This window comes from Polyodon spathula, chromosome 5 (assembly GCF_017654505.1).
Source record: "Polyodon spathula isolate WHYD16114869_AA chromosome 5, ASM1765450v1, whole genome shotgun sequence".
Classification (NCBI taxonomy): Eukaryota; Metazoa; Chordata; class Actinopteri; order Acipenseriformes; family Polyodontidae; genus Polyodon; species Polyodon spathula.
The window spans coordinates 78,923,500-78,948,756 of NC_054538.1; the positions used below are offsets into that span (position 1 = coordinate 78,923,500).

Sequence of the window (25,257 nt, forward strand, 5' to 3'; positions counted from 1 at the left end):
TCTAAAGCACAGTACAATAAGTATACATGATCCCGTGAGTGACAGTTCAAAGCCAGAAGATCGTGATTTTAAAGGTTATTTGTTCATTGTTGCTTACATCTACATTAGTTAAAGCATGCAGTTAATAGACTCTTATGTGACAGGCTGCCTGTCTTGACTGTCTCAGCAAAGCCCTGTAAAAGGACTATTGCCATGGGAATGACAATCCTGTCTCTAGAAGTAGCCAATTCTATTCTGGTTTGTTGTTCATCTTTGAAATGAGAAAATATGCCATGATCACTGTTATTTGCTAGATGCAGAGTATCTCCTAACAGGATTCTTTCAATGCTGCAATTGGTTCAAAACACAGCTACTCTTCTAAATGGAACAGAAGGGTCAGATTCCTCTTCTGCTTTTTTGCATTAGCTGCCAGAAACATACACAATAAAGATCTGCTGTTCAAACCCAGTCTCTTATAGTATCCCTGGATGTTTATTGAAATAATGATGCAGGTTTGCTGCATGTGTTCAGATCTAGATGGTGCACACATGCTGACACGAGGTTTGAGGAATGTAGGTACAAAGAAATGTTTCCCCTTTTTTTTCAATTTCACAATGCATATATCAGTTATTCAGCCTTTTCAGATAACCTGTTGTGTGACTTGAGCGTGCAGTAAACAGGGCAGAAAGGATGTCCTAGATTAACAGTCTGATTGTGAAAGTACACTCTAAATCTCCCTCAGCTCTGCGACAGGCTGTGAAGCAAGTCCAGCAGCCCAATCAGCTCCCTTACTGTCCTTTGTGACATTCCAAAGTTAGAAATCCTCCAAACAATGCATTATGGGCTTAAAGGTATCAATTTTTGATCAGACCCTAACCAAGAGTGTCCTATGCCATTTTTATGACTGCATGAAGGACTGAGGAAGATTTACTAGACCGTGAAACACTCAAACAGAACCCCTGGGAGATTTACCTATAACTAGCTTTCAAACGGTACAAGTAATGGAGATTAAAAAATAAACTCAAAACAGAAGCTTTCAACCCGGAAGGCTAGAAATAGGCTTGCTGCAGCATATAACTGCGCTTTAGAAAGATGCAGCCACTCTAGTGTCTGGCATTCCCTGCTACAGTCCACCAGATTCCAGCTGCAAGCAGTTCTATACAGAAGGACACAAGTTGTTTGGATTTTGTGTTGACCTCGATACCCCACAATTTCATATTGACCTCATTTTAATTAATACTATATTACCATCAAAAACTTTTTCAGAAAATAAATAAATAAATAAATAAATAAATAAATAAATAAATAATCTGTGGTGGGAAAACTTGCTAAACCACGAAAAGAACAAATAAGAATGAACACAAAGCACACAGAATAAATGCTATACTTTTTATTGCTGCATTTAAAATTAAAGAGCAAGACAAATGTACTTTACAAATAAAATATCTTTCTATTTCCCAAAAGTACATGGACAATAGATGCATCCCAGCATGTGCAACAAATGTGACACATTGCAACCAGCAGCGCGGTGTCTCAAACATTGTGACAATTGCAATACCTCTGAGAGTTACACCATTCTGATATCTGTAATTCCTGTTGCGGGTCTGTTTTATACATTAATAATGCTAGCTATATATTTTTTTTTCCCCCATTGTCACAAAAGCAGACAAACCCACCCAATAAAATCACAGCACTTCCATCCAATGGGGATTAGCAGGGTTACCTTGAATCTGTCCTCCCTGCTTAAAACATCCAGCTAAATGTGTTCACAGAAACCTGCATACTGCAAGTTGCATTGCAAAATGCATGGCAGAGCTGCGTGGGAGTTTTTGATTTTTGAGTAAATTAAAGTTTTAAATCGTGCAATCCTAATAAAATGTGTCATTGCTTTTTTGCGTTACCTCATTATGCATCCTTGGAAGGATGGGGGGTTTGCACACCCCTGGTCTATTAGCATACAAACAATGTATTTTTCTATGCCTGCTCAGTTGATGCTGCAGTAAGTTAAGCCAGTCCCTTAAAACAAAAATACCCTTATTGGATGAGACCCGAAACCAGTCTTGTAAATGGAAGTACAATTAGAAATGAAATAGTAGTATACATCATAGCTGGATCATTTTTTACATGAGGCTGTTGAGTTGACGATTGTTTAAGTTTTTTTAGATAATATATGATAACAAACAATGAGCCTGTTGGAAGCTGCCGATCAGCGTTTCCTGGGCTGGGAGGCCATATACAGTGCTACCAGGCAATAGAGGGTCCCTCCTATCGTCAGTGCCATGGTGGTCCTGTACAGCAGCTTGTCAGGAACACCCCGCTTCAGGTGGACAGGGACTCCATCAGACCTCTGAAGAGAGAGGAAGAGAGAGAGAGAGAGAAGGAATTACTGTCTGTAAACCAGGGACCAGTTTACCACTGCTGAAAAGGAAATCTGATTCTGGCTCATAGACCACAAAGTCAAGTCTCCACAGACACACGGCTCATAGACCATGAAGTCTCCACAGACACACGGCTCATAGACCATGAAGTCTCCACAGACACACGGCTCATAGACCATGAAGGATGTATGACCCCCCCCCCGGTACCTGAAAGAGCCTCTGCAGGTCGGGGACTCTGTTGGCCCCCAGGTACTGCACCGCCTCTCCTGAATGGGATGCCACTTTAGTCGGGGTGGCGAAGATCATGGGCTGCGGCTGTGAAGGCACACCCAGTCTCAGCCCCTGTAGATAGACAAAAATCAGATCCTCATAAGAATGTGTGCCTTTACACCACGGTTAACTGATACCCCTTGAATGTAAGCAGTGCATGCTGACTCAAGCCCATTCATTGTCAGGTCAGGGGCAACTGAAGTTCTGTTAATTAAAACTACCACACAGTGGATCACACCCAGGGATAAGAACGTGACAATTAGGGGTGTGCAGAAACTGGTACTGGGAATTCCCTTTAAAAAGTATTTTAAATCAGCAGGTATTCAATAAATCCATTCATTATGTGTGGATTTCAAAACAGTATGTCAGTAAAAATGTCTGCGCCCCAAATGGGAGGAAAATATTCTTCCAATCGGCTTTTAAAACATTCAGTATTGAAGTTAATTGCCATTGATTGGTTCTCAATTGTAAATCCGCACATTAAGGAGTTTATCGAATAACTGCCAATAAATACATCTTAAAGACAATTCATAGGAGTTTTTGCACACCCCTAGTAATAATGCCTCCACACTGACTCCTAAACTGTGACTTTAGCCTTCCCTGAATGCAGATTACAGCATTTAGTTTACACTTGGAATAATGCATTTGTCATTTCAACCACTTTAAAACTCCAGTATGTAAAGGTTCCTTAAAATGCATTTGCCCTTGACATGTAGACAACAATGTTTAAGTCTTGAAGACTGAGGTTAGAAACTACAAGGCATGCATCCCCCTGTCCTCCCCCTCCCCCCACATTCAGCCTCGCACAGTCTCACTGCAGCTAGCAGGCAAGGTGACCTTGCTATACACAGCTTTGTTCTGTACACAAAACTGACATCTGCCTGTCATGCCCTGTTAAAGATAAAAAGTAAACTGTCCTGTTTGTAACTTTTGCAGATAAGCACTGCATATGGTACTGCAGCTACACAGTGCAAGGATGGAAATAAGACTCCCACTGCATCCAGTTTGATCCATTCCTGATTTTCCTAGAAGTTTAATAAGACACACCTAAGATTGTTGCCTATACACTGGGACTGATAAAGCTTGTAGTAAAATCTGGAATGGACCCTGCTAAGCTATAGGAGTCTCGTTTCCATCCCTGCAATGCACTTAACAATGTAATTAGAAGTTATCTAATCGATGAATTTGGTGGAATCAAACTAAGTGCGATACATCATGAAGCACAGTATTCCAGTTGAGTTTTCCAATGTGAGAAGCATCCCACCCACATCAGATCTGAAATTGTACTTCCCATTAGAAAACACTGAAACGATAATTAAAACAAATGGCAAATATACTAATATTTACTTCAGGGCATTCCAACCCTGGTCCTGGGGACACTATGTGCCTCAATTACTTGACTAGGCCCTGAATAGAACTGATAAATTTAATAACGACAACAACAATATTTATTTTTTATAGCGCCATTCATTAAAAGAAATCCCATAGCACTTTACATTAAAAAAAAATACATAAAATAAATTTAAAAAAAACACATGGAGATGCATAAAGTAATAGAATAAAATGTATACAGTGCAGTAAGCCAATGTATACAAATGAGTCTTGAGGCGCGATTGAAACACAGAGTCCCTGACAGACCTTGGAAGGGAGCTCTAAAGATGTTAAAGAGTTCAAGTTACTTATAAAATGTTACAACTAACTTGAAATCTGCAACTGTTTAAGAGCTGAGCACAATTTTAAAAAAGTCTAAGCAAACCAGCTCAATGAAGGGTCTAGTTCAGTAATTGAGAGCTCAGTTGGAATGAAAACCAGCAGACACAGGGGGTCCCCAGGACCAGGGTTGAGAACCAGCAGACACAGGGGGTCCCCAGGACCAGGGTTGAGAACCAGCAGACACAGGGGGTCCCCAGGACCAGGGTTGAGAACCAGCAGACACAGGGGGTCCCCAGGACCAGGGTTGAGAACCAGCAGACACAGGGGGTCCCCAGGACCAGGGTTGAGAACCAGCAGACACAGGGGGTCCCCAGGACCTGGGTTGAGAACCAGCAGACACAGGGGGTCCCCAGCAGACACAGGGGGTCCCCAGGACCAGGGTTGAGAACCAGCAGACACAGGGGGTCCCCAGGACCAGGGTTGAGAACCAGCAGACACAGGGGGTCCCCAGGACCAGGGTTGAGAACCAGCAGACACAGGGGGTCCCCAGGACCAGGGTTGAGAACCAGCAGACACAGGGGGTCCCCAGGACCAGGGTTGGGAACCAGCAGACACAGGGGGTCCCCAGGACCAGGGTTGAGAACCAGCAGACACAGGGGGTCCCCAGGACCAGGGTTGAGAACCAGCAGACACAGGGGGTCCCCAGGCCCAGACAGGGTTGAGAACCAGCAGACACAGGGGGTCCCCAGGACCAGGGGTTGAGAACCAGCAGACACACAGGGGGTCCCCAGGACCTGGGTGAGACACCAGCAGACACAGGGGGTCCCCAGGACCAGGGTTGAGAACCAGCAGACACAGGGGGTCCCCAGGACCTGGGTTGAGAACCAGCAGACACAGGGGGTCCCCAGGACCAGGGTTGAGAACCAGCAGACACAGGGGGTCCCCAGGACCAGGGCTGAGAACCAGCAGACACAGGGGGTTGGGAAGCCCTAGTCTACTTCCACAGCAGGAACTGCGTGTCTAAAGAACACAGACTGTCATAGGGAGAGGGAACTACAAGATGAAGGATCAGACTGACACGGACTCCTTGTGTATTGACTCAATCTGACAGTTGTATGCAGGCTAGGAGATAATGATTTGTATTTTGTTTTGTTTTTTCTAAACAGATCCCACATTATATAATTAATAAAAGACACCGACTCCAGGGATGAAAATAAGACTCCCATTGCAAAGCCATTTGAAACATCCCTGGTTTTACAAAAAGTGTAAATAAGGCACACCTGAGTTTGTTACACATACGCACTGGGACTAATCAAGCTAGTAGTGAAAGCTACGGGTGAAAATGCTACGCAATACTGACATCCATGGACTTCGTGATGCACCATTAAGAACGATCTTAAAGTGAAGCGACATTCAACCCGACACGATGTATAACCAGGCGCCGTTAAGACACTATGCAGTTAGATCGGTAAGTGCAGAGAGGAGTCGGGCTGTCTGTCTCTCTGCGCACACAGAGCCGGCACGGCACACTAACTGAAGGTCATTCTTGTGCTGTCTTCATCAGGCAGGATATTTAACACCTCTGAATCTCCCCTGATTGAAGTCCTTACCTGAGGGCAGTAGGCGGGGGCCGGCGCAGATCCGGCGAGTCTCTGGGAGAACCCGCTGAATTTGTAATACATTTTCTATTGTGATTTGATATTAAATAAAGCGCGGAGTTCACTCTACTCCAGTCCGGACACCCTCTACCAACCGGCATGCACAGAGAGACGGACCGCAGCACAGTCCCCGAGCAATGACGCAGTCAGGCTGTCTACGCAGCGCCTGTAAGAAGTACCAGGGCGCTCACGTCACATGTCAGCACATTCTTTTTTAATTGAAATATTATACGTTTAATAAATATCTATTTATTGCATTAATATACCCGTTGTTTCTTGTTGAATTGGATTGTGCTTCCAGGCAATGTAAAAAGCCGTGTGAATGCATGCTCGCTGTGCGGGTACTCCGTTAAATGTAGTCCAAGGTCAGTTCGAGGTCGGGCCATGTGTTAGGAAGAGTCGTTTCCTTGCTTAGTGGGTTGCGTAACCACCTGGGCTGGTTACAGACCTCCATTTATTAATACAACACAATGTCATGCAGTGTGCTGGTAACCATGGTAGCGAGAATGGAAAACCAGGTGTGATGAATTAAAGGACAGTCACTTGACTGTTACAGCAGTGTGAAATAAATCATTATATTGCAATGCTTTTTAATTGGCATCGTGCCAGCTTAGCCTGTGCCCTTCATATTGCTTTGATCGCTCTGGAAGTCTGGGGATGATTGTGTAACAATAAGTATCATGTCTTTTAGCCTCAGTATCCTTGCTACAGTACGTGCAGGGATATTGGGGTTCATCGCAACCGTCTTGGGACTTGTGGAAGAAAGCTGGATACATTCGTAGAAACGCAGCATCGTGTCTCTGGGAGCCTGGCTGTGGGAAGGGGAGGGGTGGCATTACATGTGAACTGCAGCTGAGAAAAAGCCAGGTTGTGAACCCATGACCCCTCGATCCAGACCGCAATGCAGTCAGTATCTGGACACACAGTGTGTGGATGGTGAATTGGAAAGTGAATGCAACATTTGTGTGCTGTAGGATGCGTTGAACTGTTAAGGACATCGTTAGTAATTGATCATTTGTAAGAAAAAAATAATTCAATAAAAGAGAAGCTTTAAAGTCTTTAACCAGCCTGAGTTTCCCACAGGTTGTGAAAAAATTATGTCATGCTTTAGAAATGAGAGTGAGTGTTGTAAGTGAGATCAGTGAGGGTCTGGAGCCCCTTTTGTCACACAGATTGAACTGCAGTCTAACACCCACCTGACTGCATGGCCCCATAGCAGTGGGCTGGTTATGCCACCATTAACAAGTGGATTATCTGAGCTGTCTGGTGCACTTGTGGTGTTAGTCTGTGTTTTTTTTTTTCAGCAGCAGCCTGGATTTGGTTTAGTTTGCTCCCCGTAATAAAGGCCTGGTGCCTGAACCTTACAGCTCTTTTACAAACCCTCCTTGTGTGTGCAGAAACCTCAGGCATCACCCTGTTATTATCTGTAATGAATGTCAGGAGAATAGGCCAGATTCTCTACTAAAGCCTAGGACAGACTCAGCCTGCTGTGCGAAACCACAATCTATTATTATTATTATTATTATTATTATTATTATTATTATTATTATTATTATTATTATTATTATTATTTGTTTGTTTGTTTTGTCCTCTGTGAACAGGTATGCTTTTTGCCTACTGAGTCCACCTGCCTTAAAAAAAGAAAGTTGTATTTAACTCTTCTAGAAATCATGTTCTGAATACAAAAAATGAGAGGCAAAATTGAGAAGCATCATTTTTTTAATTAATTTTCAAGTATATAAGCCATAGAGACATTCTATCTGGAAATATAAGCAATATATAAAATAGATGTTTATACAATTAAAAACTATAAACTTGTGATTTTATTTCCTAATGAGCAAAAGGATTCTGCTGAAATGGCAGTCATGTTTACAGAATAGATAGTTAATCCCATTGTCTTAAAATAACGTCTATATTTTAGATGAAGATTCTCAGCTGTTTAAAATCCCAAACACTGAATGATGATTTAGTCAAGAAAGGATAATTATTGCCATGTGAAACATTAGTTAAATGAATCAACAGAGAGATTTGTTCTGACAAATACACTATATTACAGCTGCTGCATTGTACATCTCAAAACATGTTTGAAAGAGAAAGGAGAACATGATGCATGCTGTACAATGCACTGAGCAGAGGCTTCCTCTCCATTCTCTGTTGTTGCTCCATGAACAATTTGACAGTCAAATATCTGCATTGTTCCTACTGTGATTCAATCTGAAAATACATCACTGTATCAGACCGCAAGTGTATCCCTCCTGGCTAGATTTGATCCTATAACTGAGATCAATTCTATACAATGCCGTCCTTCTTTAGTATATCACCATAGATCAGGCAAATATGACATGCACTGTTTTTTTTTTTTTTTTTGTTTGGTTGTTTTAAAAATATAAATCCAACTCCAGCCCAATGTTTAAAACCACTCTGTTAAATTAATAATCCTCATGGAACACCATATAATTCTTTTTTCTCTGTAGAAGTGCAGCTGAATTAAACAAAAGGGATTTTAAATAATTGATTGCTTCTATTTCAGTTGAATCCCAGCAGAAAATCTGTCTTCTATAGAAATGGACGATGGAACAGGACGAGCCAGTGCTCTGCAGTACAGGAATAGACACAGCCCAGAGTCCAAATGACAGGGTCACTTTAACAATGATGGAAGCTCATACAGAAGTAATGAGCACAAGGTTGAAAATGAAGACAGACTGTACATTTATTCTCATGTGCATTGTATACATGCTCTGTTTGTTTGTAACACATAAGAGAGACAGCATTGCTCATTAGGGGGGATTCAATGAAAACTCACAGCGCTGCTATATAACTCCCTGTTCTGTGCCAGTATTCAATCAAATAATGCTAAGGGGTGTCCTACATTAAATTTGTTCTCAATTAAGGGCTTATCAAATACCTCACATTTCTTGCTTTCTCAGGGTGTGTGTCGTCCTGTGTCTAGCATTTGGATTGAATATTGCTATGGAACAGAAATAACAGGAGTCATAATGTGGCGCTGTATTTGTTTTGATTGAATCCCCCTCTAGTGGGCTTGTATGAACAGTTCAAAGGTATCCGGAAGGCAATGCAGTGGTAACTGACTCTGTCTTACAGTACAGTGCAATGCAGTAATACAAGCAAGGGTAGACACTAATGCAGTAATACACGCAAGGGTAGACACTAATGCAGTAATACACGCAAGGGTAGACACTAATGCAGTAATACACGCAAGGGTAGACACTAATGCAGTAATACACGCAAGGGTAGACACTAATGCAGTAATACACGCAAGGGTAGACACTAATGCAGTAATACATGCAAGGGTAGACACTAATGCAGTAATAGAAACACTTTCAAGGGCCACATGCACTAATATTTGGCTCCCATGCAAGTTCCAAAAGAGCAAACAGGCTGTTAATGGAACAAAGCTTGGAAAATGGGAAGCAATACAATCTGCAATATGGACTTGGTTTGAGTGACATAGGAATCTTTTCACTGGATCACAACCTGTATAACCTTGACCTAACGTGTTTTAAAATGGTAGAAATATTCAGAATTGTAATTTAAGGGTTCCTAAATCTTTGTGTGTTCGGAAGCTGTTTCTCAATAATTGCATAATATTAACCATTTTTTTACTTCATTCAGTTTTTTGTAAAAAGTCCAAACAACAGAGATCTTTTTGCCTGATATATTAGAGCCAATTTCTAAAGTATTAGCAGGTAGGACTATTATTCTGGTCTCCTTACAAAGGTTTAGCATGATAATTCCTATGTTATTAACCATCCTTTACCAGGCTTTATCATGCTTTTCTGTGATTTACCACGCTTACCTGCAGTGACCTCTCATAGCGTTCCTAGCATGCTAACCCTTTCTCTGCTTGACCGCACTTTTGTATCCCATGGTGCACTGCAATAACCTCTTGTAAGGTTCCTAGCATGTTAACCCTTTCTTTGATTGACCGCACTTCTGTATCCCATGGTGCACTGCAATAACCTCTTGTAAGGTTCCTAGAGTGCTAAGCCTTTCTCTGCTTGACCATACTTCCATATCCCATGGTGCACTACAGTAACCTCTTGTACGGTTCCTAGCATGCTAAGAAACAGGCCCTTTCTTGTTAGGGTCAGGCCCAGACTGAGGTGGCACATGCACCCCTGTCTGTAACAGCGGTAATAGCAGGACCATTAAAGGGTCCTAAACTTCACTATCATTATCAGTGATGGTGCATGTGTATTGCAGAGTGCTACAGCATTATTATAACACAGCATCATCTTCATTCAGCCACACTATGTTGAATACATCTCAGATCCCTTCTGATTATGTAGTGCCTCTGTATCCACAGTTTAAAGCATTGTAACAGGCAGTTCAACCTCGGTACAGGAAACAAATAGGGTAATTAGTTATAAACACCAACAGGAAAACATCTAAACATTTGATGAGTCTCCTGAACGATTACTAGTTAGGACGTGGTTACTGTGTAACCCTTAATGGGGAAACCTTTTCTTTATTGACCAGCTGCAATGTAACATGCTCCAGATTATCAATCAATCAATCAATCTTTATTTTATATAGTGCCTTTCATAGTGGACCACCATCACAAAGTGCTGTACAAGATGCAGTAACAACAAGAAAATCCATAACATGAGGCTGTGATGGCTCTTTTAACAAATATGTCTAACAACAAGAAAATCTATAATATGCATCTCATTAGCACATTTTAATTAGCTGGATTTACATGCATATGGGATCCAAGAGGACCTGGATTCTGTTTTGAACGCACTACCCAGCGGCTCCACTGATCAAGGTGCGTTTTCATGTACAGCTTGTGACGGGTCGTCATGAGATCACAGGCTCGAACAGAGACTTACATCTTTACGAAAGTTTCCGACTGTTTTGATGAAAATCCAAGTGCCATATTGTTTACAATTGAGTGATTTCTGTATTCCCATACAGAATGTATTCACAGTCAATGTTCAGATTTCAATCAACACAGTCAGAAATCAAGGTATAGATAACTCAAACCTGATTTTCTACATTTTCTCATAATCCAGATTTCGGAATCCGCCCATCCGAGCGGAATCAAGAGATCTAACCCATGACATCACACATGCAATATTTCGTGCAAATCAATTGAACAGGGTCGAAGTTATTAAAGTACAAAAATTGGGCTTTAACATTAAAGTGCCGTCTCAACCCTTAGAAAAATACACTATTTATTAACATATAAGCACATTGAAGCATGTTGATTCTCTAGTAACTCGGATTCGGACAGAGTGTGATCTTTGAACAGGTTTCTGCCCTTGTATATACAGCATTATGAAACAAACTAACTAACACAATGACTGGAGCCTCCTTCACACCCTTCCAATTAGATAATCAGTCCTAGGGGCAGATTCAATCAATGAACACAAATGCATATAAATAAATAAATAACAAGCATGTCCCTTGTCCCTTGTCCACCAACGCCATGCTGTTCTTCCTGGAAGTCCCAAGACCTGCTGGTTTCCTGGGACAGGCACATTTACTGGCTTTGTACTTTCTTTAACATGCAGTAGGAGGTTCGGAAAAACTCAGTCCACGTTTACTGTACTGTTAAAAGCTGTTGTTTTTTTCACAGAGGGAACCCTTTATAATGATCAGACATGCCGCTGCTCATCTGTTGATTAGACTCCAACACTCTTTATCAAACCAGAAGAAGCACCTCTCGGACCCTGGACTGCCAGTGACTGCTGCTGATCTCTTTGTTGAGTACACTCCAGTCTCTGGCTTGACTCTCAAAGTGCAGAAAACCCACAGCTCTTCAGAGTGCAATGCAGATATATGTATAGGTTTATATTTCAAGGGTGAGGAAATCATGTTAAGTCACTGGACTGAAAACTCAAAATCTGATTGGCTCAAAGCTACTACGTAATTCCTTGCAACCTATCTGACGTCTCATCGCACACAGAAGCTGTAAGCAATACCTGGGCTTCAGACCACAAGGAGAACAGTGAAGCCTCAGATACATCACATTGACCTTCAATAGCAGCAGTACCCTCTGTATCTGCAATGAGCTGAATCACAGAGCAGTCCGGTAACCTCTCTCAGAACCGAAGCAATCATTCCCAGCAGAGAGAATCGCCAGGTGTTCGCCACCCCATAATTCTGCTCACTCCAGATGTTCAACATTATTGCTTTGGTATGTCATGGACAAAGCAGATAGAATTTGTTGTGTTGTATCTAAGGTTTTGTTTTTGTGGTGTGTAGGGATATTGCACACTGGGTGATTAAGAAGGCACTTGACCACTTTGCACTGCTGCCGTGGAGCAACTAGACAATGAGGCAGGTAAAGGCGACAAGGAAGAGTGTTCTTGGCCTACAGAGCATTGCTGGTGATTTATGTCAGTGTAGCTGCTGGGAACAGCCGCACGAGTCTGGAGGAGGGGTTTCATGTGTAGATGCTGAAAGGTTATTCCACAGCAGCAGTGCACAGTGCTTAGGTGAGCTGATATTCACTCTGCCCCTCCAGCTTCCATTGACAAAGTGTCACGCAGGTTACTCAGGATTATGCACTGTGTTTTAGCCAACCAGATCGTGAGTTCTCATCCCATGATATTTGCAATAACACTGCATTGTGCTTTTCAAGCCAATAGCCTTCTCTTGAGTCAACGTTTGTAGGTGTTGCTATTTATTACATTTGATTAAATCCCAAAATATATTGTATATATTCATAGTAAATAAATATGATGAAAAACTATATATGGTTTAAATGGCTGTGAGGAAATTCTTTCAGATTTACTCTCTAGTAGTCTTCCATTCCTGGTGTTAGCTGAACAGTTAGACTGCTGATTTCTGAAGGAGATTCCAAACATAGTAAGTGAGTCTTTACTTCCCGTTCCTAAACCCCCAACCCACAAAAACAGAGACACTACAGGGGCATCCTAGGAAAGACAAAGCCATTGTCTTTTTTAAATTAAATCAAGCACCCTCTAAGACTGTGGCTCCCTTGAGGGGTAGGGGAGCATCAGGGTCAGTTTAAGAACTCTGCAGACATGCTCCTGCCGCATCGCGCGGAGCGGAACTTGAGTTCTTGGTAGCACTGGACGAAGCTGTGGTAGATGAAGGTGATGGGCAGTGCCAGCAGGACAATGCCACTGACCACACAGACCCCTCCCAGCACCCTCCCGGGCATGGTGATGGGGTACATGTCTCCATAGCCAACCGTGGTCATGGAGATAATAACCCACCAGCAAGCAGCGGGGATGCTGGCGTAGTCCTCGTTACCCATGTCCAGGTCCAGCCCATGCTCAAGCAGCTGGGACAGAGCCCCAAAGATGACCATGGCCACGCAGATGAAGACCAGCAGCATGACCATCTCACGGTAGCAGCGCTTCAGCGTCAGCCCCAGGGTCTGCAGCCCCAGGAAGTGACGGGCCAGCTTGATGAGCCAGAAGATCCTCATCATGCGGAGCACGCGCAGGGTCACCCCGGCCCGCTGCAGCTGCGAGTTCTCACCGGTCAGCCCCGTCATCAGCACGGAGATGTAGTACGGGGCGATAGCCAGCATGTCGATGATGTTCAGGGGCCGTCGCATGAATTTGCACTTGTCCTTCGAGACGATGAATCGCACGATGCACTCTGCCGTGAACCAGCCGATGCACACCGCCTCGATTATCCTGCAAGACACAAAGCGCAATAAAGGAGGGGTGGGACATTATTTAGTTGCATTTTATTGTAAAGGAAGGCAGCTGTTTGTGGGAAGTATCCTAAGGGGAGCTGTTCAGTATACTGAGTTTGGCCAGCAGACTATCAGCACCTCAGTTAATATAAACTGGTTAAGGATTGTGACCTGGTGACCACAGGCATTGCATAATCATGAAGTGACAAATAATCTAAAAGAAGTACCTATAATCTGAAATTGCTTGTCTGGGATGATTTGATGATCACAAGCTATTGGTTGCCAAGCCACTAAATAATGAACTGATTCAAAAGCATTTGAAGATGCAGATCAAGGGCTGGGGATCATGGAAGGCAGCAGTTTGTTAATATATTGCCAGGGGGAGGGGAAAGGAGATAAGGAGACCCAAACCGTAAACCCACTTTCTGATCAGGGTTTCAGAGAGGCTGAGAGGAATATGGGTTGCAATCATTGATCATTATTTCTCATCACGATAGTGAATGATTTGTGAAGATGATGATAAAGCAGCAGCCCTGTCCTCCTCTCCTGTCTGCTGTAATTCTCTCTCCTGACCCCTCTTCTGTGCCTGGATTCTTATTCTTCTTTTCCATGCTTCCCATATTTTCAGCTACATGCTTCTCCCATGATGATCACAAACCTCTCCTTCCTTGCCGGTCCTGTTTCAACCTGACTCCCCCTGCACGGCTCATATTTTACCTTTGTCAGGGTCAGTGTTGGGGAGGACTGTGTGCTTTCCCCATCTGCTGATCCCACAGAATCACAATCGCGCTCCACTGTGAGCATGGCACATCTGTACATTACCTCTCTGTGTGACTGCAATGGACGAGGTTTAATGTGGGAATAGACTGGAAAGTTGACACTGTGATTAGTCAGATGGAAACAAGGCATTCACAAATGTTAAGGTGATTCAAGCTGACATAACCATTTGTTGGGTAGAAGATCGTTTTTGTTAAAAAACAAACAAACACAAAACAATATAAAATGAATGTCCCATAATGCACTGCACCCAGGCATCCCACCTCCCCTTTCACAAGGTCGCGTTTTGATCTGCCGTCTCTGAATTCATTGAGGAACAATGTTGTTAAGTGCACATCAACACATCAATGAATGGATTTAACTAATACCTGCTTATAAACACTGATTGGCAATTCCCAGCACAAGTACTAGTAGCAGCACACTCTGCTTGTAACAATGCATCTCTTTACCTTTCCACATCAAGAACACTGAAAAGGCAAATGAGCTATCCAATATCCAATCCAAAAAAAAAACTTTCCAAACTTTTATAAAATGTTACAAAAGTTGGCACTGTGCCAACCAGCTGGATGGACAGGAGGCATTACTCATTGACTAGGCTTGTAATAAACTTAACATCTTCATTTTCAAGCCAAGAAAGCTTATCACAGTCTAGCAGGTGTTCAAGTGTTTGAGAGAGAAGCAATAAAAAAACTCGATAATCTGATTTCAAAAGACAACAGTCAATACCACGGGTCATCCTAACTGTTTCAGGGTGGCACTGTAATTGAAAATTAAAAATTGAACATACATACAGACATAACGTGCAAATCAGAATGATTCAGTCTGAAACTGAGTACAATAAAACAGAATAAAATGTAAAAACATATCTGATGTATGGACATCTTGTTACAGCCCAAGGCTCACCATGAATGTTTAATTTCTAACACTGTACTAGAGCTGTTAATCAAGTGAAAGACACAGAGTGGTGAGCCTAGAGTGGGGAGGAGCAGCTCTGTAGTCTCAGCTTCATAGATGTTTGACAGTGAGGAGGAGCAGCTCTGTAGTGTCTCAGCTTCATAGATGTTTGACAGTGAGGAGGAGCAGCTCTGTAGTGTCTCAGCTTCGTAGATGTTTGACAGTGAGGAGGAGCAGCTCTGTAGTGTCTCAGCTTCATAGATGTTTGACAGTGAGGAGGAGCAGCTCTGTAGTCTCAGCTTCATAGATGTTTGACAGTGAGGAGGAGCAGCTCTGTAGTGTCTCAGCTTCATAGATGTTTGACAGTGAGGAGGAGCAGCTCTGTAGTGTCTCAGCTTCATAGATGTTTGACAGTGAGGAGGAGCAGCTCTGTAGTGTCTCAGCTTCATAGATGTTTGACAGTGAGGAGGAGCAGCTCTGTAGTGTCTCAGCTTCATAGATGTTTGACAGTGAGGAGGAGCAGCTCTGTAGTGTCTCAGCTTCATAGATGTTTGACAGTGAGGAGGAGCAGCTCTGTAGTGTCTCAGCTTCATAGATGTTTGACAGTGAGGAGGAGCAGCTCTGTAGTGTCTCAGCTTCATAGATGTTTGACAGTGAGGAGGAGCAGCTCTGTAGTCTCAGCTTCATAGATGTTTGAAAGAGCAGAACACTTATTAGGAATATGAGCCATAAGAAGGGGCCAGGGGAAAGGGCATTAGAGCTGACTGTGGTGAAAACCAGCACATCATATCTGTTGTGTATGAAAACCCACAGGGGAAGAGAACTAGTTGCCTTTGTCCAGTTGTGTTGGGGAAATGTGGGTAATGATAGAAGACCAATCTCATGGAACAACTTATTCTACCTATTTTGAACTCGGTTATCTTTGCAATGTTGATAAACTTCCATAACTTTAAAAACACCCCATTATAAATCCTAAAATATATTGCAAACTGAGTCCAATGTCTCCATGCTAATTCATTGGTGTCATATTTGGGAGAAAGTCAGGGAAACATTATTTACAGTCAGCTTATTTGGGAGCTTATTTTCCTAAAGCGCACAAGCAGTCTGGCAGTTCAGACCTCTTTACAGAGCTGCAGTGTTTCAAGAGTTAAACAACTGCACAACGCAATGGTGTCAATCATCTGTCAGAAGGGTTACAAGACAGTAAACAATGCCCTTGCAGTACCTACCCAAAGCCATAGTAACGTGTCCCCCTGTGTTACTTACAGATCTCAGTGTTCTCAGTAGGGAGTTGACAACAGCAGTTTAAAAGGATGCAATGCTGATTATCATGGGGATTGTATCTAGGAGTTAGAGGAGTTTTGTCAGAGAGTCAACAGCATCTTAAGAATCCTCTAGCTGCATTTACATTAACACACAGTATAACACGGGGGGGGGGGTGGGGGGGGGGGGTGTCTGGGCACGCCATAAATCCTTCTACAACAAGAATATGAAGAATCATCTTTGCAGTGTGCTATACAATGAGTTGCACTCTAGTGAATCCTCTTTGCAGTGTGCTATACAGTGAGCTGCACTCTAGTGAATCCTCTTTGCAGTGTGCTATACAATGAGTTGCACTCTAGTGAATCCTCTTTGCAGTGTGCTTTACAGTGAGCTGCACTCTAGTGAATCCTCTTTGCAGTGTGCTATACAGTGAGCTGCACTCTAGTGAATCCTCTTTGCAGTGTGCTATACAATGAGCTGCACTCTAGTGAATCCTCTTTGCAGTGTGCTATACAGTGAGCTGCACTCTAGTGAATCCTCTTTGCAGTGTGCTATACAATGAGTTGCACTCCTGTGAATCCTCTTTGCAGTGTGCTATACAGTGAGCTGCACTCCTGTGAATCCTCTTTGCAGTGTGCTATACAATGAGTTGCACTCTAGTGAATCCTCTTTGCAGTGTGCTATACAGTGAGTTGCACTCTAGTGAATCCTCTTTGCAGTGTGCTATACAGTGAGTTGCACTCCAGTGAATCCTCTTTGCAGTGTGCTATACAATGAGCTGCACTCTAGTGAATCCTCTTTGCAGTGTGCTATACAATGAGCTGCACTCTAGTGAATCCTCTTTGCAGTGTGCTATAAAATGAGTTGCACTCCAGTGAATCCTCTTTGCAGTGTGCTATACAGTGAGTTGCACTCCAGTGAATCCTCTTTGCAGTGTGCTATACAGTGAGTTGCACTCTAGTGAATCCTCTTTGCAGTGTGCTATACAGTGAGTTGCACTCCAGTGAATCCTCTTTGCAGTGTGCTATACAATGAGTTGCACTCTAGTGAATCCTCTTTGCAGTGTGCTATACAATGAGCTGCACTCCAGTAAATCCTCTTTGCAGTGTGCTATACAATGAGCTGCACTCTAGTGAATCCTCTTTGCAGTGTGCTATACAATGAGCTGCACTCTAGTGAATCCTCTTTGCAGTGTGCTATACAATGGGTTGCACTCCAGTGAATCCTCTTTTCAGTGTGCTATACAATGGCCACAGTGGGCTTCCTTTTATTGGCTTCAATTTACAAATGGCTTAGTGTATGTTACAGCACACTGAACCTGATAAAACAGCACTGATAGCCAGCTCTTCCTGTCAGGGCCTTGAACTCCATTCCGGGCTGCTGGGAAGGACTCTGCTTGTCAGGTTGGAGAAGGAGAGCTCCTTTGGGTCAGCTGGTAGCCTCCCTCTCGGTAGCAGAAGGGCAGTTTGATTTTTTTTTTTTTTGTGAACTATTCTGCCCACTGGAATCGATGATCATGACGATGAGAATCTGGACAGGACTCACAAGTACAGTATACACAATCAAAATGCAAGCATAATTATACAACATGTATAAATTCACAAACACAAACAATGATATTTGCATTGTACCATGCTTTTCTTGTGTTATACTATGCATCTACTGTTTAGATTTGTACAATACTTTACTCTGCTCCAAATTGCCATACTTGCCTAGACTTTCACTATGCTTTACTACACTTTGCTGTGTTTTTTTTTTTTTTTACCATAGTATAGCACAGTAAATGTTTAGAAAGTCTATTACACTTGTGGCAAGACTCATTAGCATACAGGGCTGCACAGCAAAATAGAAAGGCTGCTGAAACCATGCATCCACTTGCTGGTTCACAGCCTTCTCCAGGACGGGCTGACCCTGGTGTTTCAGGTATTTCACACAGACCACGAACAGTGTGGGGTCAAAAACAGGTATTTGTACAAAAACTTACACAAGCACCAGTGATAGAAGTGCAACTGTGCAATAATGCACGCCAGTTCTGTCCAGTATATCAGATGCATCTTTAGAATCTCCTTGCACTGGCTTAGGGGTCGGCTGTTTTTAAAGACCTCTTAAAGAAACGGAAGATTTTGCTGCACAGAGTGAAATCGTTTATCGATGTTTATTTATTTAAAAATAAAAAATAAAGAGCCTTCTTCTGTGATACATGTATAAATTGTGAAGTGTATATATATATGTGTGTGTGTGTGTGTGTGTGTGTTATCAATAAATGTATGACATGTGGAACATTATTACTTTGTTCAATACCATTCTCTGTTTTTGGTTTCCTTATCAATACAGGATAATTCAGACCTCAAGCGCTCTTCAGACAACAAGTGTATATAGACAAACAAGTATATTATCAATTACTGCCCAATTATGTTTTTTTTTAATTATTATTTAAGTGAATATGTAGATGCAAATGGACCAAATAAATCAATACATACAAAAATAAATGAATGAATTAATTGCAATTGACTGGAGATGCTATAGATTGATTGTCGTGAATGACCTGTACTGTACCACATACATGCCATTGAAATTGAGTTGAATAGCAAAGTTTAAATACTACTGTGTTAACTGGTCCAAACTTACAGTGCAACATACAGTGCGCGGCTGCGTCATTGTATTCCAATGCAGAAAGCAGATACAGCTGAGATTCTCACTGCGCTGTGTGTGGTCTCGCTCGTTGTTTTGTAAGATCTGTGGTTGTTGTCTTTTGTCTGCTGGCTGATTGGGTTCTAAGGTATTTGATCTAGTATATATTTATAATGGGCGGCGCTGTTCTTTTTCTCTTCGGGTTTAGGTCCCGGTGAATTGAATGACACTGGCTATGGCAAGGTAAGGAGCCCTCAGACAACTCCAGACACGACAAGAGACACAGAGAGCGCACCCCTCAATTCGGACCTCAACACCTGCTGCCTGCCAGCCAGACCCCGGCCTCACTCAAGCATAGCCTGGTACGTGCTGGACTGCGTGCCAGTGTTTGTGAAGTAGACTCGTATCCACTGGGAGAGCTGAGACTCGCTTGTAACTTGAGTCGAGCCCATGTTTACAAAGGCGAAAGGCATGGCAGTCGAGAGGATGTGCTCATCTAGTATGGGTTGTGATTTCTAAATCCAAAATGTATAATATCTTCCTCTCATAATTCAGAGTTGGAAAGCGCGATAATAGTGTTGCCAAGCGGCAAAGTTGCCAAGTCGATGACAGCGGTGATGTTTCGTAAAGTCTTTCAGCACCACAGACAGCTCCCGTCGCCAGGGAAACGGCTGTAGTGCATTGTTCACGCACTGTACAGTAGGGTATTTATTTTTTTCAGGTAGCAATGTTAATCTTAGTTATTTTAAAAACCCAGATAGCATGGTTTTCCACCCGTGGCTTTGTTCTAAACAGATATTTTAAATCTATCTACCAATGACACTGGAAAGTAGGTCACCTGCTTCCCGCTGTTCTATTATTTGATATGGTGTGGTAACAGCACCATCACTGTGCAGATGAAGAAACGATATTGATAATAGCATGCCAATGAAAAAAGCAGTCGTGTCTGCTAAAATGTATCTGGCTATAGTTCATGATTTCCATGTTAAATCTGTTTACATTTTCAAGATCCTTATGAGTTTGTAGTTTACTCCTATTTGTGAAAGGAACAAATCCAATCCAACTAAGGGCTCTAAAAGCATGCATCTAGCTGTCTCCCCTTTCTTAACAGAATAATGCACTGTTTGATTTAGTTTTTTTTCCGTCCAGCGTTCTCAGTGGAAGGGATCTGGAATCAGAACGCATACACGGCGCTCTATTCGTTCTGATAAAATATTAACTCTGCCACAGCTTGAGAAGCACTTTTCAATTCAACTTTCAAGAGAGAGAGCAGCGCTGCCTCCCTGCCGTCGCCCTTCCAAATCCCTTTCATTTTCTGATTGAAAGAAGAGGATGGCTTGTCTGGATACAACAAGATTATTATTATTATTATTATTATTATTATTATTATTATTATTATTATTATATTATTATTATAAATAAGGCTACTTTAATGTAACATTATTGAATTCGATGACGCTGTTGCAAATGGTTCAGCTGAATTAAAGGTTCTTGACAGATGTAAGAATTGAGGGAACAGTGCAGCAAGGGAACAGGATTCCCTGAAATAGCAAGCCGAACTTAACCACAAACAAACACCCCACATAACAGCACGGAATAAAATACTACTACTACCGCTACTACTACCGCTACTACCACTACTACTACTGCTACTACTACTACTGCTACCACTACTACCACTACTACTACTACTACTACCACTACTACCACTACTACTACTACTACTACTACTACTACTACTACTACTACTACTACTACTACTACTACTACTACTACTACTACCACTACTACTACTACTACTACCGCTACTACTACCGCTACTACTGCTACTACCACTACTGCTACCACTACTACCAATACTACTACCGCTACTACTACCGCTACTACTACTACTACTACTACTACTACTACTACTACTACTACTACTACTACTACTACTACTACTACTACCACTACTACTACTACTACTACTACTACTACTACTACTACTACTACTACTACTACCACTACTGCTACTACTACTACTACTACTACTACTACTACTACCACTACTACTACTACTACTACTACTACTACTACTACTACTACTACTACTACTACTACTACTACTACTACTACTACTACTACTACTACTACTACTACTACCACTACTACCACTACTACTACCACTACTACTACTACTACTACTACTACTACTACTACTACTACTACTACTGCTACTACTACTACTACTACTACTACTACTACTACTACTGCTACTACTACTACTACTACTACTACTACTACTACTACTACTACTACTACTACTACTACTACTACTACTACTACTACTACCACTACTACTACTACTACTGCTACTACTACTACCACTACTACTACCGCTACTACTACTACTACTACTACTACTACTACTACTACTACTACTACTACTACTGCTACTACTACTACTACTACCACAACTACTACTACTACTACTACTACTACTACTACTACTACTACTACTACTACTACTACTGCTACTACTACTACTACTACACTACTACCACTACACTACTACCACTACTACTACTACTACCACAACTACTACTACCACTACTACTACTGCCGCTACTACTACTGCACTACTACTACTGCTACCACTACTACTACTACTGCTACTACCACTACTACTACCACTACTACTACTACTACTACTACTACTACTACTACTACTACTACTACTAATAATAATAATAATAATAATAATAATAATAATAATAATAATAATAATAATAACCCTATATGTATATTTGAACCCAATGAGAATACACAATAGTTGGGTATACCGAAAGCATTCCTAAATATCTTTGAGTCGAGTATTTCAAACTTGCTTACAGCTTGGTTTAACCCGAGTAAATACACAGGAAACCGCTCCCCAGCAAGACGCCTTTGTCTGGATTCGTTGTGCTGTGAAGCCCCAGAGATGTAAACTGGATAATTGTGCTGTGATTATTAATGTAAAGTATTTCTCAAAACTTTACACTTTCAAATAAAAACGTCCTCGTATAGGCCTGTGTTTGGTCGACAAGAGGAAGTAACATTCGCTGGTGTTGATTTATCTCACGAAATGCTTTCTTATCTGGCTGGGTAAACAGTAAAAAACTGCTTTGTGAAACTGTCATCCAACAAGCAGCTGCTGTATTGCAAAGCCCAGCAGTGATGCTATTAGATAAATCACATTGAGACCTGATACTGTGTCATCTCCAGTCGATTGAACGACGCAAGCACCCGACTTAACATTCTTTGTTTTAAAATTACTTTTAAGGGGATTTTTAAAAATACTCTTACTTCAGCGATATATATATATATATATATATATATATATATATATATATATATATATATATATATATATATATAGTTTTTTTCTTTAATAATTTTATTATATTCCGTAAAGGTAACTGTAAGAAACGGCTTTTATGCAAGAACCTTACGCGCTAAAATTAACTATATTAAAAAAAGTATTGTGCTAAGGAAGATAATATAAAATACAAACTAATTCACAAAACACTACAGTACTTTGAAAAGCTGCCCGTTACCAGACTCACTCGACCTTTTTCTGTTAACTTTCATTAATTAATTATTAACGGGAACATGCAAATTGCATTATTGCTCAAACCACAAGCTGACTCCCATCTGTTTTTTTTTTTTTTTTTTTTTCTGACATCAAATGGATTGTGATGAAACCAAATGAATGTCATTGAAAACAAACACACGGGCCAAGGTTTCCTGGCTGAGCCGGGATAACAGTGTTCTAAATCAGCGTTGTTGCAAACAGCCCCAGCGTGATCAGGGTGCCAGTCACTGGCTGGAATAAAGTGGGGAAGTTCCCATGTTTCCTTTGTTTAGCTGCTTTAGTCTGCTCTACGGCATGTGTTCAAACGGGTTACAAATAGGTTGATCAGATTCCTAGCTCCTGTTGAACAACTACACTTTGCAATAATGTGGCAGGCTAACTGTATGTCACGATAGAAAAATAAAATAAAATATAAATACCCGGAGTGGTCCGTTAAGTGCTCTGTGTACCTGTGCTCGTCCACGCTTCTGTTCTCTGCAGTTTTCCAGTCTGGCAGCGTGCTGGCACATAGGATCACCATGGAAACAATCACAAATATTACCGACACCGATGCTAGAATTTGCGCGGCTATGGAGGACATGGGCTCCTCAAAAGTCCTCCGCATCCTCTCCAGCCACTGTGCGCTCCCTCTGCCCCGTCCCGCCGGGTGCTCGCCCTCTTCCTCCACTCTCAGCTCGTCCTCTGTTTTCGTGTCTTCCTCTGAGTAGTAGGTGTAAGTCTCGGACATCCTGTCGTCCAGTCGCCTCTGGCAGCAGAACTCCAGGTGCGCGCTTTCTAGCCCCCAGTAGATCATCTCGTTGTAGAAAGCCAGCTCGCACATCTGCGGGGCGAAGCGGAGCTTGCCATACTTCACATAGAGCATGATAAAGCCGAAAGCTTCCGAGTGTCGGTCAAAGAAAAACTCGTTCCTCTCCCGGTCGTAGTCATCGCACACTTCCAGCACCTCTTTCTCCGACACGCAGCCGTGGAGCCGACTGACTCTCCTGAGAGGGAAATCCTTGATCACATCTCTGGGGAACGCATATTTGGTGCCACCCACATTCAGAATGCAAGTGCCGCTTCCAAACTTCATTTTAGGGTAACTGCAGCAAGTACTCCTCACGCGCGGAAGCAGTCCAGAGAGATCCCCTCTAACCCACTTAAACCCAAGCAGAGAACACCGCGCAGGGGCTCCTCTGGTCGGCAGAGATATCTCCCATCATCACCACGCTCTTTACCCGAGTCCAGATATGAGTGACCAAATGATGTCCAGACTAGACGAAAACCAGTGAGATTCCAGTATAGAGAAGCCAGTCACCATTTTCATCTGCTCTTACAGTGCAGTAGTAAGTAGTGAACGCTCAATTGGCGAATTGTAAAAAAAGAAAAAGTCACTTCTGGTAAGAGCGACCGCAGCACTTTATAGCTGCGTACTTGTTCACAGTTGGAGTCGACTCTCTCTCTCTCTCTCTCTCTCTCTCTCTCTCTCTCTCTCTCTCTCTCTCTCTCTCTCTCTCTCTCTCTCTCTCTCTCTCTCTCTCTCTCTCTCTCTCTCTCTCTCTCTCTCTCTCTCTCAGCACTGTAGTGTTCTGGTGAGTGATGTAACACACAGGCACACCTCCGCTGTGTACAGCAACTGGATTAAAAATCGAAAACTGTGAATGGTAGATGTTGTTGTTACTTTATTATGAAGTGGTTATTGATCGGACTATCTTCTTTCCAATTAAAAATGTAATTTGGAAAGATGGAATCGATTCGCTGAATAGACATTATAAATGAAAATGTTCTATATCCTTCGTATACTGTGGCTGCTGAACAGTACTGAAATCCAGGTTTAGAACAGTTTCATTATTATTATTATTATTATTATTATTATTATTATTATTATTATTATATTATTATTATTATTATTAGTATTAGTATTATTAGTATGAATTATAAATGAAAATGTTCTATATCCTTCGTATACTGTGGCTGCTGAACAGTACTGCATCAAGTATTAGAACATCGAAAACATTTATTTTATTATGATTTTATTATTATTATTTTATATATTATTATATTATTATTAGTATCTAGTATTCATTAGGTACGTAATGGTGGAGGAGAAGTCCCAGTAGGTTCAAATCCTGGTTCATCCTGGTTCAAATGTTATCTGTAGGCCTATGCTTAAATGTCCATGTGGTTTAGTGTACTTCGGGAAAACAAAGATGTTTAAAGACCAGAACTAGTGAACATAGAAGTAGATTTCCTAAGAGAAAACCAAAATATACCCTCTCTAAAGTATATAGGCATTAAAAGAGTCCATTTCCATTGTAGAGGAGGACACATTGTTACTTCAAAGGGAAACATTTTGGATTTACACACTGGATACAATGTCACCTTGGGCTCTTAATGAGGAGGTTGACATTCAACTTTTTTATGATTTTAATCAGTTCTTTGTTCCATTATATAGTGGGTCATATGTTTACAAAATAAAAAAATATATATATTAACCCAGAATAATAATTAACAATC

At 41.8% G+C, this 25,257-nt stretch overlaps 2 protein-coding genes and 1 pseudogene across 3 annotated transcripts; 1 reads left to right on the forward strand and 2 right to left on the reverse strand.

Annotated features, from left to right (window-relative positions):
* Nucleotides 1-1,354: 1,354 nt before the first annotated feature.
* On the reverse strand, nt 1,355-6,069 carry LOC121316359 (cytochrome c oxidase subunit 7A-related protein, mitochondrial-like). The gene is made up of 3 exons (XM_041251435.1): nt 5,891-6,069; nt 2,565-2,699; nt 1,355-2,326 (listed from the first exon to the last, which is right to left on the reverse strand). The coding sequence occupies exons 1-3, from the start codon at nt 5,960-5,962 to the stop codon at nt 2,186-2,188; spliced, it is 348 nt and encodes a 115-aa protein (XP_041107369.1). The 5' UTR covers nt 5,963-6,069; the 3' UTR covers nt 1,355-2,185.
* A 2,809-nt stretch (nt 6,070-8,878) lies between these two features.
* On the reverse strand, nt 8,879-24,188 carry LOC121316360 (potassium voltage-gated channel subfamily G member 3-like). Of its 2 annotated transcripts, none has more exons than XM_041251437.1 (2): nt 23,211-24,188; nt 8,879-13,578 (listed from the first exon to the last, which is right to left on the reverse strand). In XM_041251437.1, exons 1-2 carry the CDS (start codon nt 23,831-23,833, stop codon nt 12,933-12,935), a joined length of 1,269 nt encoding a protein of 422 aa, XP_041107371.1. In that variant the 5' UTR covers nt 23,834-24,188; the 3' UTR covers nt 8,879-12,932. The 2 variants fall into 2 exon arrangements, with proteins under 2 accessions (XP_041107371.1, XP_041107370.1); XM_041251436.1 differs by having other exon boundaries at nt 23,181-24,188.
* A 648-nt stretch (nt 24,189-24,836) lies between these two features.
* The window catches only part of LOC121316459, a 98,488-nt pseudogene continuing 98,067 nt past the window's right edge, over nt 24,837-25,257 (forward strand).

Bases quoted from the DNA above. Each gene is read 5' to 3' on its own strand.
- LOC121316359 (XM_041251435.1), bottom strand. From the start codon at position 5,962: ATGTATTACAAATTCAGCGGGTTCTCCCAGAGACTCGCCGGATCTGCG. The intron at 2,700-5,890 runs GTAAGGACTTCA...GTCTATCTACAG, and splicing joins CCCCCGCCTACTGCCCTCAG to GGGCTGAGACTGGGTGTGCC. The intron at 2,327-2,564 runs GTACCGGGGGGG...CTCTCTCTTCAG, and splicing joins ACCTGCAGAGGCTCTTTCAG to AGGTCTGATGGAGTCCCTGT.
- LOC121316360 (XM_041251436.1), bottom strand. From the start codon at position 23,833: ATGAAGTTTGGAAGCGGCACTTGCATTCTGAATGTGGGTGGCACCAAA. The intron at 13,579-23,180 runs GTATTTATATTT...TGTGTCTTGCAG, and splicing joins CACTTAACGGACCACTCCGG to GATAATCGAGGCGGTGTGCA.